Source organism: Carcharhinus amblyrhynchos, chromosome 2 (genome assembly GCF_965287045.1).
Source record: "Carcharhinus amblyrhynchos chromosome 2, sCarAmb.v2.hapA, whole genome shotgun sequence".
Classification (NCBI taxonomy): Eukaryota; Metazoa; Chordata; class Chondrichthyes; order Carcharhiniformes; family Carcharhinidae; genus Carcharhinus; species Carcharhinus amblyrhynchos.
In genome coordinates, this window is record NC_137325.1 from 13,720,237 (window position 1) to 13,735,646 (window position 15,410).

Below are 15,410 nucleotides of genomic sequence, written 5' to 3' on the forward strand. Positions count from 1 at the left end.
GATTCGCGCCGATTCCGGATTGGCTAACGTAGCAGTAAAGGGGAAAGTGCCAATTAGGTTGGGCATGCAAATGCATTTAAATGGCTGTCACGTCCGTTTTGGATGTGCTCCCGATTGTGGCCACTTTCGGGCCTTGGTAAAGGAGGGACAGGCGTGGAGGCGAGTGCAGATCGTGCTACTTGCCTCACGCCCAACTTTACCAAGTTTTCACACCTGAAAACGGGCACAACTTAATGGTAAAATCGGACCCATTGTGTCTGCTTAAGAGCAACAAAATAGGTGACAGCCATTCGCTGATTCATTCCCCAGAGCGATGCTGTGATTAATCAGGGTCAAGCTGATTGGATAAAATTTCAAACAATGTCCATTAGTTAACATCAATTGCTTACATCCTGGTGTGGCACCTAGATCTTTATCACATGATGCTGTGTACTTTCCAACCAAATGTTGCAATCAGTTTCCCCATTTTGCCTTGCAGCTTCTGTTATTTTAATAAACACTGGGATGACAGTGAAAAAAAACATCAATTGCTGCATTCTTCATGAGAACACTTCTACCATTCAGAGTCCACATGCCAATCAATTAGCATTCTCTTGTCATGTAGTATAAATTGTTGTTTTCAATCTATATTGGTATTCTTATGGAGTGTTCTGATGTGTGCATGATGAAAAGCTGCAACATGTCTCTTTTTCAGCAATATTCAAATTCTTTACTACCAAGCAACTATTAGAAAAGGTAAATCGCAACTGCCATTCATACATCACACGCACTGACACACAAAGACACCAGTACAGGTGGCAGATTAAGAGGATAGTTTAAAGTTCATTCAGATAAAACAAAGGTCTACATGGTTAGTTACTCCTTACTGGTCTCGACACGGTGATTCCGTGTCACAGCTGATTTGTTCAGCTGTCTTCCTGGGTGTAGTTGTATGGAGCGGATCTACACATTTCATACTTATTCGGCCTTGGATTGCAATAGACTTTATTTCTCAGGACGGTTATTTTGCAAAACTGGGCGCAATATTTCCGAGAGCGGCAGAGACGGAGCACAGCTTCAACACTCTTGTGTTCAGTGTAGCATCTTTTATTCTCTATTTCCTGCTTATTACACATTCCCTTGAAGGACATTGCTTGTTGTACATTCCAGAAACTTTCTATTAGATTATGTCTGCTGTAGTTATTTAGAACGGGTGATGAATTGCATTTTAATGCATCATCTTTCACAAGTCTCAGGATGGTGTGAAGATAACAAGGGATGGGGTCTTTCATGCCTCTGGGGATTGGGGGGAGAATGGGGAGGAGGGTGGTGAAGTTTTTCCAGTAGGATGAATGTCTTTTTTTTTCCATCCTACTTGGTAGAATAGGACATTGTTCAGTCTGAGCAGTTTTGTCACTTTTAGATGATTCCAGGTTCTTTTTAAATCCAGCCAACAGAGAGAAAATATACATTGCCTATAAAAATCACATCCTCAAACAATTTGAACTTAGTGCTGGGTTCCAACAGATTCTATTTTGACTGCTGAAAGGCCTTTACTCAGTGTGGTAATTATAAATTGATGGAATAGACAGAAATGTTCTTAAAGGGCAGGTAGAACTGTCTACATATCATGATCTTAAGTTTAAATCCCCCACTTTTTAAATATGAAAAAACAGACTGAAGCAATCAGAGAATAAAAAACCTGAGCTGTACAGTTTTAATTGACGGACATCCAGTGTAGTTTAGAAAAATATCTGATTGTGCAGTTTCAATAAAGTTCTTTGTTGACATTTCCCCTAAGAACTTATCATTACTATGCTATTATGTATAAAAGCTACTATTATTTCAGCAGATATTTCTGAGATCAGTTTGACACAATCACTGAATTCTACCGTCCCACCTGCCACTGAATCAGAGTGGGGGAGGTGCAGACAACAGAAGTGTCTGTGGACCTCGGGCAGCAATTTCTGGTCTTACTTGAGCAACGCTGTAAAATCCCATCCATAGGATCACATGCTCTTATTCTGACCTGATGCTTCTCTGAACTTCAAAGGCATCCTTTGAGCGTTCCTTGCACTCCTGAACAAAGGCAAGGAAAAGCCAATCACCTTATTTAACAACTCTCAAACTTTTCATCCATCTCTGTTTTATTAGTATTTCTACGGTTCGTGTTGTTCCAAATATTTATCTGGGTATGTTCAAGTTGCAAAGATGTTTCTCTATTTACTTTACTTCTGCTCAGTGCAGAATCACTGGATGACTTTTCTCTTATCCTGAGGAAAACTACCTTTTCTTCCACAGCTGGTCCAGCAAAGATCAGGAAATGTAACTAAGAATAAGGGTGTGAAATTGACCTTCAGCACTGGTGAAAAATGGGCACTTCAGAAAGAAAGTGAAATGTTGCTTTAACTAGACTTCTGATTTCCTATCATCCATTTTGCACTTCTGCCAAAGCCTGTCTCTGATCTTGACGTTTTGAGCCACAATACCATTTGAAGGATCAATGCTTTCTTTGCTTGAGACTAATGTAGAGTCCATTCTGTCAGGAAAATACTTCAGTTGAAATCAAGTGTAAAGCTCCAACATTACTAAACCACTGGGGGAACTGAGCAAAGTTCATCTGAAGAGCAACTAAACTCTGCAGAACAGAAAGTTCCTGTTTGGTACTGTGTACGCTTTGCTGCTGAGCCAGCAGAGGAACAACATTTGGGTTCACTTTGGGGGCAAGGGAAGGAAAGCTTGGGTTTCCACTTACCACAATCCAGTGACACCTGCCACAATTTGTAGGTATGAAAGTAACTTGAGAATAGGATTGCTCATTACCCACTCCCAGCAAATTGGAGATCAGACAACATTGACTGTCAAACGTCACTCGTGAAAAATGATTGTTTAAATAAGGGACAAGGGACTGAAGGTTGCTTGATATCTGTGAAACTAGATCCCGGCAGAGAATCATTACCATGAGCTGGAAAGACTGGCAAATTAGCATTATCCACATTTTAAACCTTGAACCACTAAAACTGTATATGTCTCTGATTAAAAATATCCTAATCAAATGTGTCCAAGATAGAATGTAGCTTTTACAGTCCTTTTCAGTTACACTCTGGAATCTGTGTCAAATTAAAAATGATTAACTACATTAAAGGACCATAAGCAAAGATTTCCTTGCATTTGCTGATGTTTCTATTGCTTCTTGCCCTCAGGTCTTGTGTTTTAAAGTTTCAGCTTTGCTGACATTCTGCAAGTGTAAATTTGGCCCTTAACAATTCATATTAATGAATAGGAATTCCATGCTATATTTACAAACAAGATTTTCTCTGCTAATATGCCTGTGAATTGCTGAAGGTGAAGTAAATACAGATATTGCTGCATATAGTTTAAATGTTTTCTTACATTATTGACAATTTACTGTCTTAGGCATATTCAATACAAACATGGATATGAAGCAAGATCAAAATTTCAGGATAGAAAGGCATTTGACAAGATCCCACATGGCACGCTGGTATAAAAACTAAACATGGGATTTGGGGTGGACTGGCTAGATGGATAGAGAGCTGGCTTGGTAATACAAGTCAGAGTGTAGCGGTAGAAGGTTGTTTTTCAGAATGGAGATCTGTAGCTAGTGCTGTTCCGTGAAGATCAAAAATGCACTTCAGTGCTGGGACCTCTGTTGTTTGTTGTAATAGGGGAGGCGGTTGCATAATGGTAACATCACTGGATTAGTAATCCAGAGACCCGAGGCAAGATCCGGGGACCCAGGATTGAATCCCACCATGGCAGATGGTGAAATTTGAATTTAATAAGAATCTGGAATTAAAAGTCTAATGATGACCATGAAACGATTGTTGATTGTTGTAAAGCTCATCTGGTTCACAAATGCCCTTTAGGAGAGGAAATCTGCCATCCTTACTTGGTCTGGCCTACATGTGACTCCAGAGACACAGTATGAATAAGGACAACTAGGGATGGGCAATAAATGCTGGCCAGCCAGCGACGCTCCCATCCTGTAAGTTACTAAAACAAAAGTTAGGGCATCATGATTGGCACAGGCTTGAGGGCTGAAGGGCCTGTTCCTATGCTGTACTTTTTTTTGTTCTTTGATATGGATGGAACAAAAATTTCAGGATAACCAGCTAATAGTCAATGAAAAATTTTATATTTTGTAACTAACCAAGTGTATATACATATCATAACTGTTCAGAACATGAACCTTTACAAATCAGAAAACTGAAATAATCACTGAAAATTTTTTTACACATTGGATAGACATTCATAATTTTTCATAATCACAGTTTCCTCTCATATCCTCAGCCATCTAGACGTAACAACAAGGTCCACTTTGTGAATGGATTACCTCATCTCAATCAACTTGATGCAATTTTTTGATGGAGTTTTGTGTTGATCAAAATGAGGCATGTCTGTTTTGGAGACTGGAAGTCGCTGGGTGTCAAGATCTAGCTAGGTGGTAAAAGCGCATTAAAGCTATCTTTATGCTGCCCAAAACAAGGGCTCTAGACCCCAATTCATCCTCTATTACACTAAAAAGGATTTCCGTTTCAAAAAGCAACCCCAAGTTTTCTCTGAATTAGGGATTTGGTTACAATGATGGTGAACTTTATACCACACATCTGTATGGAATTTAAAGGTTTCCAGAGAAGAAAGGCCATGAAAATGTCGAAATTCTGCTGGGTTTAAACTCACCAGCTAATAAATTATTAATCTAATCTCCATTAGGCATCTATACTCTTGTGCAATACTTTTTTTTTATATATGAGACATTGTAATCCTGACCACACTTCAAAATAATCATTGTATGTAAAGGAATGGTCTGAGATTGTGATTACCCAGCATCACCTAGCTTACACTGAGGTGAAATACTGGACACTTCCAGTTTGAGGTGCATTTTTGATTTTGCTTATTCTGTGCTGCTTTAGGCAAAATGCTAGCAATCGTTCACTGACAAATAAATATGAGAAACAGCAAAAATCCGGTTACTTGTCTATCATCGGGAATCCAGTAAAATAGTCATCTTCTTTACACTGATGCGATAATTAGACAGAGATTCAACCTGTTTTAATTACTGTGACATCATAGGGCCCTTCAGAGAAATAGAATAAATGGCTAAAGTTATGGTCTTTTGTTCCCATTCCTAAACCTTTCTCTATGATTTCCTAACTTTTTAGAAAGATTATGCTCTGAAGATGAAATTGGCAAAGTAACATGATTGAAAGTTGGACGTCAGTTTCCTTTCTGCTGTTAGTTGACATTTCCTTCACAGTATTATTTCCTGCTGTTAGACAGATAAAGAAAACACAACTGTCTTGATTAACAGCCAGGAGTGGGGGGGGGGGGGGGGGGGGCGGGCGCGGCTTGGTGGGAAAGGAGCCCATTTCGATAAAGCCCCTACTCTTTAGTTGGACAGGGACTGTCCTCCGGCTTGATGGAAGAATAGGGCTTATAACCTTTTCCATAACCAAGATCCTTCATGAGTTTTGTAGGTGCATTTCTTAGGTGCAGTGGGACAGGAGGCAATGGGCCTTTGTGGTTCCGCAGAGACTCTTGAACAGCTTCATACGCCATGTAAACTTCAACAGATTTTGGAGCTCTTGATAGGTACACTACACACTGTGCTAAAATGACCTGCAGGATGAGAGAGGAAGTTAATTATGTTCTTGCAAATTTACCAATCATCATTTTATAAATTGAAGCACTACTCAACAAAGATTGCTATACAAAACAGGACAATCAACCACCTACCTGTTTAAGATGATTTACTGGCCATGAGTTTTCTTCTGCATTCTTCTAGGAAGTATATTAGATGTCAATCTTTAGGTGATGGGAAATATTTAATAAAATTTTTTGATGAGCTAACTAACATTTTTACTGATCATATTATCTTTGTTAACATGTTGTAGTGTTGTCCATCTACAGTTGCCTATCAATTGCTTCCTACAGCACTGACTACATTGATTGTAAGTGGAATATGCTGAGATCGTGAAAAGTGCAAAATAAATGCAAGCTTTTTTCTTTCTTTCACAGGAGGACTGATTGAGGGTGTAAGCATTGTACTATCTACTGACTTGAAGCATTTCTAACAAGCTTAATTCTCTAGGAATATAGGAAACTTAGAAAGTGAAATATCCCGCTTTGAAGTTAGTCAATTTCCAATTGAATGCCAATTCCTGAAATCAAGGATGCTTTGAAAAATTATGACTTATCTTTCTGCATTAACAATCATGTTGTTAAAGAAGGTACTCAACACTATTAATTATCAGCTCTAACTTTCTACAGTGAATTTAACAGACACTTGAAGTACAGATACACATGTCCTTTACAATTACAGAAAAGCAAAGGGCAATATGCTATATGTACAGTGGAATGGTGTAAATCAACTCCGGAGGTTGGCACTTCACGGAGCATTCCGTCACTCCCTGAACTTGCTGGCCGACTTATGCATCAATAACAGCATGCGCTGTTAATGTGCCACTATTTTTCAAGAAAGATCTGAATCATTTTGTTAGACATCTAAAATATAAAATGAATGCAACTGGATTAAATTTTCTTTAGGAGACCTAAAATTATATTGTAAAAACTGTCCCTTCTGAATATAGAATAAAACTTTTTTCTTAATACGCACATTATTTGCCAGTTAATGGGAATGGAGGTCAAAAATCTAACCTATGTCATAGCTGGAGCTTGTAGATTTGCTCAGGGGGTGAATTTTGTAGTGGTTCTTGATGCTGGTAGGATCATGCTTTTATTTTTTCAATGCAGCCACATTCCAAGCGTGGGGTCAGATCAGAAAGAGGTCCTGCATAACCCCAGGAGCGACCTTCAAAATTAAACTACTTTCCCTGTTGGAAGTGGCAGCTGTCAAGTTTCTCATCAGGGTTTGTGAAAACTGATTAGACAAATTAAGTCAAAACAAGTCCATATGATTCAAGATACTCACCTTTTTCCTGGCCCAGAAGAATTACAGTAACCAAATTTGGCACTGCACCAAATATTAGCTGGAGAACTAGTATGGCACAATCTCCTAAAGCCACCAGTTACCTTACTCTAAGTAGTGATACTAAATGTTATAGCACTAGTGGGAGTTTAAATTCTTGCATGAAACGTTTTCCATCTATTAACAATTTGAAATTAGAGGGTAGAACAGGATCTAGGAAACGGCCTAGAAAAGCATATTAAAAATCAAACAGAATGGAATCACAAAAGGTGCAAAATAGTTATTGTAATCCAGATATAAATACACAAGACAAGAATAAAATATTAAAATACCTTGCATTCAGGCATCCCTATAAAATGGCATCCTTGGTAAGCAGATACTGCCTGGGTCAAAGCCAAAGGGTCTGCTATTCCTATAGAAGATCAACAAGCAACAGCTGAGTTTAGTATACCATCTTTCAAGAATTATAACAGTACAAAATACTTGCATATTTATACAAGCTAGTTACACTGAAGAGTTTGAAATAAAGATAGTTTCAGTGTCTGAAACCTTAAATTTACTATTGGTATTCTGCGATGATTTTAGAACGCGCATGGGCATTAGGACCAGTCAGCAAAAGCACTACATTACAGAAGGATTCAGGGTGAAAATATAATTAAAATGCCAAAAGAACAACCAATCTACCAAAATAATGGGAGCTAAATATGCTTTTTGCAAGTACTCAGATGAAGATGTTCTGCAATAAACCCATACCATACAGTGTGGCCCATGAATAATATCTGACTCAAAAGACCTAATAACTTGGCCCATGAAACCCAGGCAACTTGTTCTGCTTGAGTTTATATTTTCTAAATATAGTTCGCCCTGTGCGAATATTATAGTTGCAAATGGCAACTTTTAAAGTGGATACATTGGTGGATAATTCTGAAACGAGAACACCACGATCTACTAATTTCCCCTGCAAGAGACATATTCAAATGAATGGAAATTTTGCTTTAAACTTATATGTACCACTGAATCCATACAATGCAGAAAGCGGCCATTCTGCCAACAAGTCTGCACCAACTCTCCGAAAGAGCATCTTACCCAGGCCCCTGTCATATTGTGAGCACTCTGGACTTTGAATCCAGCGATCCGAGTAAACGGAGCGATCGAGCAAAGGAGACAAAATGCTCCGTCGCAGTCACTATGGACGCGCGATCGGCTCGACTTTATCTAGAGTCACCAAAGCCGCCGGGGAACGCCCCGGGATGGTTTCAAAGTCTGATAAATGCACGCGTCCCCATCCTGGGTCGGCGCTCGTTAGCATGTATTAGCTCTAGAATTTCCACAGTTATCCGAGTAACTGATAAATGCACGATCAATTCCTTCCTGGGACGCCGGCTGCTTCTGTCTCACATATTTATTAAGAATCTGACAAACCCAATCCTCAACCGAACCGTACTTTGGCCAGAAGACGGACGGACTCCTGATTGGTTCCTTCACCCAAACAAAGCACAATATTTCATCATTGTCGTCTTGTTTTTATCCCTAGTACTAGTGCCCAAACCTTCCAACATCCTTCCCAACGGACTTTCTGGAGGGATGTTCCCTGGGGCCCCACCCTTTCTCCGCGGATTCCCAGCACCTTTCCCGGGGGACTTTGTCCTACTACCCCCACTTCCCATGGTTTACCTACCACGACCCGGTCGCCAAGGCAATACTTAAAAGTCACTTTTCTTACCTTGGTCTGTGCACAGCGTTGCCCGACCACACGACGGTGCCTATCGTTTCCCACTTACTCGTTCAGAACAACTTTCCTAGGATTCTCAACAGTCAGTGGCAGAGAGGCCCACCGATGAACACCTGGGACCATTCAATTTGGAACGGGACGCGTCTTCCCAGTTGTCACTGGCAACCTCCCTACCAGGGATGTTAGGATCCCGGACGAGCCCCCAATTGTGAGAAACACAGCTCACAGTTAAACAATTTAGTCAAGTCAAGTTCTGAAGGAGCAAGATTTTATTTGTCATTCTTGCAAGACCGGGTGCCTATTTTGACTAGACACCCGGTCTTGCAAGAACGACAAATAAAATCTTGCTCCTTCAGAACTTGACTTGACTAAATTGTTTAACTGTGAGCTGTGTTTCTCACAATATTTCCATAACCCTGTTCATTTTCAACAGCTAATCCACCGAACCTGCATATCTTTGGACACGAAGGGGCAATTTAGCATGGCCAATCCAGCTAACCTGTGCATCTTTGATTTGGGAGGAAACCAGAACACATGGAGGAAACCCAAGCAGACACAGGAAGAGTGTGCAAACTCCATACAGACAGTCACCCAAGACCGGAATCAAACCCAGGTCCCTGGCTTGAGGCAGCAGTGCTAACCATTGTGCCATCTGCAGCTGAAGAAGCTGTTGTGCGTATCAGAAGAGCAAAAAATGAAAAAGTGTTTGGATCTTCCTGATGTATCAGAAGCTACCTACACATTGAAGAGATCAATGGTTCAATCAATTCATTGTTCTTTCTCTTAATATTTATTCTTGGGATGTGGCAGTAATTGCCACCTGTCCTTATGTGGTCCGAGAGTTGAATCAACCAAGTCGTTAGACTTGTATCAAACATCCCTCCCTTTCACAAAAGCCTCATTGGAACACAAGTCAGATCTCAATGGGCAAGTTTCATTGCAACCGTATAAGGGTATACTTAATTCCTGGGTTAATACAGGACTTCCCTCAGGCTTAGCCCCTGGAAGAACTGTCCATCACCACTTTGGGAAATGGACACATGGTCAAAAAAGATGCATAATCCAGGATCTGTCCCAAACCTGCGCCATCAGAAAGTAATCTGAAAGCTTCACCTTGATCTAGGCTCCAATTTCTAACCCATTCTTGTTAGCTAGCAAATAGTGTTAAGCTATTTCACTCAATACTTAGAAGGAATACTTTTTACGATAATAAATTTAGTTCACAAGGAAAATTAGTTTATCAATTTTACTCAGTTTCTGTTGAGTGCATTTTATGTTATATTTTAACATAATGGGCCAAATCTTTTCTGAAGAAGTATCATGATTATTATCCAGTTATTATTAGCAAGCTTGAGGGTGAAGAGATAGGTGTGAATCTTCAGAACTTGCTACTTGATTTACACTGCTCCACTGTGCTTTACAAAAGCACTTCACCTTTGGCCATCTTGTTATTCTAAGGAAGTTACTGGATTAGCATGTTGAATATCTGCTAAACTTACCATAAAAAGTCAGGGTTCATAATTAATACTGTAGCTTTTACTTGCCAATTCTTCTCTCATCCTACCATACTCCCCTCTGTTCAAACAAAGGACGCGTGTCCGGGAACCCACTTTCTCCTCCTCCAGAAACTCCACCATATAATGATCACTCTCCCCAAGAGGATCCTTCACCACAAGGTCCCTAATTCTACCCGCCTTATTACATAACACCAGATCCAAGATAGCTCGCTCCCTCGTCGGCTCCAACACACACTGTTCAAGGAAACTATCCCGGCAGCATTCCAAGAACTCCTCCTCAAGCCCACCGCGTCCAACATGGGTCGACCAATCAATATGTAGATTGAAATCCCCCATAATTATCGCCGCTCCATTCCTGCACACCACACTCATTTGCGCGTTAACAGCCCGCCCCACCTCCAGATCATTATTCGGGGGCCTATAGACGACACCCACCAGCGTCTTCCTCCCTTTGCTGTTCCTAATCTCTACCCACAACGATTCCACTTTCTGCTCTTTGGTTCCTGTATCATCCCTTGCTACCGCCCTGATGCTATCCTTAATCAGCAGAGCTACGCACCCCCCCGCCTTTTTCCTCCCGCCTATCCTTCCTAAACACTTGATACCCCTGTACATTCAGCTCCCAGTCCCTGTCACCTTGCAGCCACGTCTCTGTAATGGCCACCAGATCATATCCATTTGTGCTGATTTGCGCCACCAGCTCATCCACTTTATTCTGAACGCTTCGTGCATTCAGATAAAGTGCCTTCATCCCAGCCTTCACCTGGACCCTATTTGCCAGAACGTCACCAACCATACTCACGCCCCCTACTCCCTTTATTATTGGGACATCCTCAGCCTCTTCCCTTACCTGTACCCTCTCCTTAACTTTAGACCCCATAATGACACCTACCCTCGCACCCTCCCCCCGCTAATTAGTTTAAAGCCCTGTCTACAGTCCTATTTACACGATTTGCCAGGAGTCTGGTCCTAGCATGGTTCAGACCAACCCCATCCCACCCGATCAGGTCCCACCTACCCCAATACTGATGCCAATGCCCCATAAATTCAAACCCATTCTTCCCACACCAATCCCTGAGCCACCCATTCACTTCCTTAATCTTATCAACCTTATGCCCGTCTGCACTTGGTTCAGGCAGTAGCCCAGAAATAACCACCTTGTCGGTTCTACTTTTTAATTCCATTCCCAGCTTTTCATACTCCCTCCCCAGATCCTCAGTTCGCATTTTGCCTACGTCGTTGGCACCCACATGTACCACAACGACCGGATTCTCACCCTCCCACTCCAGGTTCTGCTGCAGCCCAGATGCGACATCCCGGACCCAAGCACCAGGCAGACAACCCTTCTGTGCACTTTGTCATTGTGACAAAGGACAGTGTCAATACCCTTAACCCCACTATCCCCAATTACTACTACGTTCCTTTTCACCTTCTCTTTGCCTATGTCCTGCGTCTGCATCACTGTACCGTGTGCAGTTTGCTCACCAACCTCACCTCCCTTGTTCTCGTCCAGACTGGAAGCAAGAACCTCAAGCCAATGTTGACTGGGGAAGCGCGTTGGAAGGTAGGTCTGCTGAGGAGCAGTGGAGGATCTTTAAGGAGATCTTTCTTGGTGCTCAGCAGAAATTTATTCCGATGGTTAAAAAGGACCGTAGGAGGAGAGGTAATAAGCCGTGGATAACGAAGGAGGTGAAGGAAAGTGTTAAATTAAAAGCGGAGGCATTTAGAGTAGCTAAGAGTAGTGGGCGAGAAGAGGATTGGGAGAGGTTTAAACGTCAACAAAGATTGACAAAGAAGTTGATAAAGAAAGGTAGGAGAAACTATGAAGCTGGGCTAGCTCTTAAAATAAAAAAGGATAGCAAGAGTTTTTATAAATATATGAAAAGGAAGAGGCAGGCTAGGGTGAACGTTGGACCCTTAGAGGATGAGAGGGGGGACTTAGTGGTAGGGGATGGGGAAATGGCTGAGGTCCTGAATAACTTTTTTGTTTCGGTCTTCACGGAGGAGGATGTGAATAATTTGCCAGGTGTTAGCGATGGAAAGGTGGTAGGACTGGAGGGTCTCAATGACATTATTGTTACTAGAGAGGCGGTGCTTGGCAGACTGGAGGGACTGATTGTGGACAAGTCCCCAGGACCGGATGGAATGCATCCGAGAGTTCTGAAAGGCGGAGGTGATAATGGATGCCTTGGTGGTTATTTTCCAGACGTCGCTGGATTCCGGGGAAGTGCCGGAAGATTGGAAAACGGCTAATGTCACGCCATTGTTTAAGAAGGGTAGCAGGCAAAAGGCAGGGAATAACAGGCCGGTTAGTTTAACGTCTGTTGTAGGTAAAATGTTAGAATCCGTCATCAAGGAGGAAATAGCGAGGCATCTTGAGGGGAATTGCTTGATAGAGCAGACGCAGCACGGTTTCGTTAAGGGGAAGTCGTGTCTGACAAATTTATTGGAGTTCTAGGAGGATGTGTCTAGGGCGGTAGATAGAGGAGAACCGGTGGACGTGGTCTTTCTTGATTTTCAGAAGACGTTTGACAAGGTACCTCACAAGAGGTTATTGCAGAAGGTAAGGGGGCATGGAGTTGGGGGTAGGGTATTAGCGTGGATAGAGGATTGGTTGTCAAATAGGAGGCAGAGAGTGGGGGTTAATGGGTGCTATTCAGATTGGCGGTTGGTGACTAGTGGAGTGCCCCAGGGGTCGGTGCTGGGGCCTCAGCTATTTACCATTTATATAGACAATCTGGAGGAGGGAACTGAGTGTATGGTGTCGAAGTTTGCTGATGACACCAAGATTGGTGGAACGGCAACTTGCGTGGAGGGTGTGGAGAGTCTGCAGAAGGATCTAGATAGGCTGGGTGAATGGGCCAGGAAATGGCAAATGGAATTTAATGTTGGCAAGTGCGAGGTGGTCCACTTTGGTAGGAATAATGGTAGGAAGGACTATTACTTACGTGGCGAAAAACTGCAGCAGGCGACGGTGCAGAGGGACCTCGGGGTCCTTGTGCATGAGTCGCAAAAACCCAGCCTGCAGGTGCAGCAGGTGGTCAGGAAGGCGAATGGGATGCTGGCCTTCATCGCGAGGGGGATTGAATATAAAAGTAGGGAGGTCTTGCTGCAGCTGTATAGGACATTGGTGAGGCCGCAGCTGGAGTATTGTGTGCAGTTTTGGTCGCCGCACTTACGCAAGGATATTTTGGCCTTGGAGGGAGTGCAGAGTAGGCTCACTAGGCTGATACCGGAGTTGAGGGGGTTGAGCTATGAGGAGAGGCTGAATAAACTAGGCTTGTACTCGTTAGAGTTTAGAAGAATGAGGGGAGATCTCATTGAGACATATAAGATGATGAATGGGATGGATAGGATAGAGGTGGAGAGACTCTTCCCACTCAGAAAGGACAGTAGGACTAGGGGGCACAGCCTCAAGATAAAGGGGGGGCGGTTTAGAACGGAGTTGAGGAGGAACTTCTTCACTCAAAGGGTGATGAATCTCTGGAATTCTCTGTCCATTGAAGTGGTGGAGGCTGCCTCGCTAAATATTTTTAAGACGCGGGTTGATGGGTTTTTGATAAGCGAGGGGATTAAGGGTTATGGGGAGAGGGCGGGAACGTGGAACTGAGCCACGACAGATCAGCCATGATCTTATTGAATGGCGGGGCAGGCTCGAAGGGCTAGATGGCCTACTTCTGCTCCTATTTCTTATGTTCTTATGTATCACCAATCTCTCTGCTCTGAAAGACTCATTCCTTCACGTAGTAAATCGTTGTCAGAGATTTAACGAACGCATTTTTTTCTTACTTTTTCTTTGTTTCAATTTTTTGTTTTGGTCAATGTAATCAATCCTTCCCTCTCTGTTTCTCTTTCTTTACCTCAAATTCATTCTATTTCTGTTGACTCTTAATTCATTTTAATTTCTTCCCAGTTCTCATTTTTTTCCCTCAAATCTTGGATGTCTTGGTCATCAAGATCACTAGGCCCATTATTCAAAGGACCCAAAGTTCTGTGAACAGCTCCAAGTTTTAACCAAGTCTTGAGACACAAATTCTTTGGGCTGAAGAGTAGAGGAAAAAATCTAATTTGAAACATACATCACAAGGTGTTCTACTCTAGCAAGATTTGATGCACACAAGAAAAATTACAATGATTTTTTAAAAAAATTATGCAATAAGTTGTGAATCTTGAAGTAGATTACACAAAGTTAAGAACAAAATCTGAACTTCATAACAAAGGAAAACTCTTACGCTTGTGTCCTTTATGTTCTGCAACAACTAATTTTTATTTCCACTCCCTGCTGGAAGAAATAGTCAAGAGTTATTTTGATGTCTTACCTACATCTTCACTGGCAAACCTCACCAGTCTCCGTGCAACATACAGTGGATCCTCACCACCTTCTAACATTCTTGCCAGCCAATAGAGGGCAGACTTCTCATCCGAGGCTCGCATTGTCTTGTGCAGTGCTGATATGCAATTATAATGTTCCTCACCTGAGAATGAAATAGGTATTCCATGATGATTCTCTAATATAAACAAACAAATAACAGATGCATGTAAAAACGGAACAGCAATAATCATGGGGGATTTTAACCTCCATATTGATTGGTCAACTCGAGCCAGACGTGTTGGACTTGAGGAAGAGTTCTTAGAATGCTGTCGAGGTAGTTTATTCGAACAGTATGTTACAGAACCTACGAGGGAGCTAGCTATCTTGGATCTGGTCCTGTGTAATGAAACAGGTAAAATTAATGAGGTCCTTGTGAGGGATCCTCTTGGAATGACTGATCACAATATGGTTGAATTCCTAATATAGATGGAGGGTGAGAAAGTAGGGTCCCAAACCAGTGTCCTCTGCTTGAACAAGGGGGAGTACGATAGGATGAGGGCAGAGTTGGCTAATGTAGACTGGGAATGCAGACTAGTTGGTGGGACAGTTGAGGAACAATGGAGGATTTTTAAGGAGATTTTTCTCAGTACTCAGCAGAAATATATTTCAGTGAAAAAGAAGGAATGTAAGAAAAGGGATAATCCGCCGTGGATAACTAAGGAAATAAAGGAGAGTATCAAATTAAAAACCAATGCACAGAGAGTGGCCAAAATTAGTGGGGAACTAGAAGATTGGGAAAACTTTAAAAAAAAAACAACAAAGATCTACTAAGAAAGCAATAAAGAAAGGAAAGATAGATTATGAAAGTAAACTAGCACAAAATACAAAAACTGATAGCAAAAGTTTTTACAAATATATAAA

The 15,410-nt window shown here is 41.8% G+C and overlaps 1 protein-coding gene across 3 annotated transcripts in view; it reads right to left on the reverse strand.

Moving 5' to 3' along the window:
- Nucleotides 1-5,346: 5,346 nt before the first annotated feature.
- The window catches only part of wrnip1 (WRN helicase interacting protein 1), a 44,162-nt gene continuing 34,098 nt past the window's right edge, over nt 5,347-15,410 (reverse strand). Inside the window, exons 5-8 of one of the 3 annotated variants that reach the window (XR_013888556.1) lie at nt 14,497-14,652; nt 7,261-7,340; nt 5,737-6,504; nt 5,509-5,619 (exon numbers count right to left, since the gene is read on the reverse strand). Coding sequence is in view for 1 of the 3 variants with exons in the window: in XM_080202742.1 (XP_080058868.1) it covers nt 5,383-5,619; nt 7,261-7,340; nt 14,497-14,652 (473 nt within the window). In the remaining 2 variants the exon portion in view is untranslated. Of the gene's footprint in view, nt 5,620-5,736; nt 6,505-7,260; nt 7,341-14,496; nt 14,653-15,410 lie in introns of all 3 variants that reach the window. The other 2 variants (XR_013888557.1, XM_080202742.1) reach the window with 2 other exon arrangements.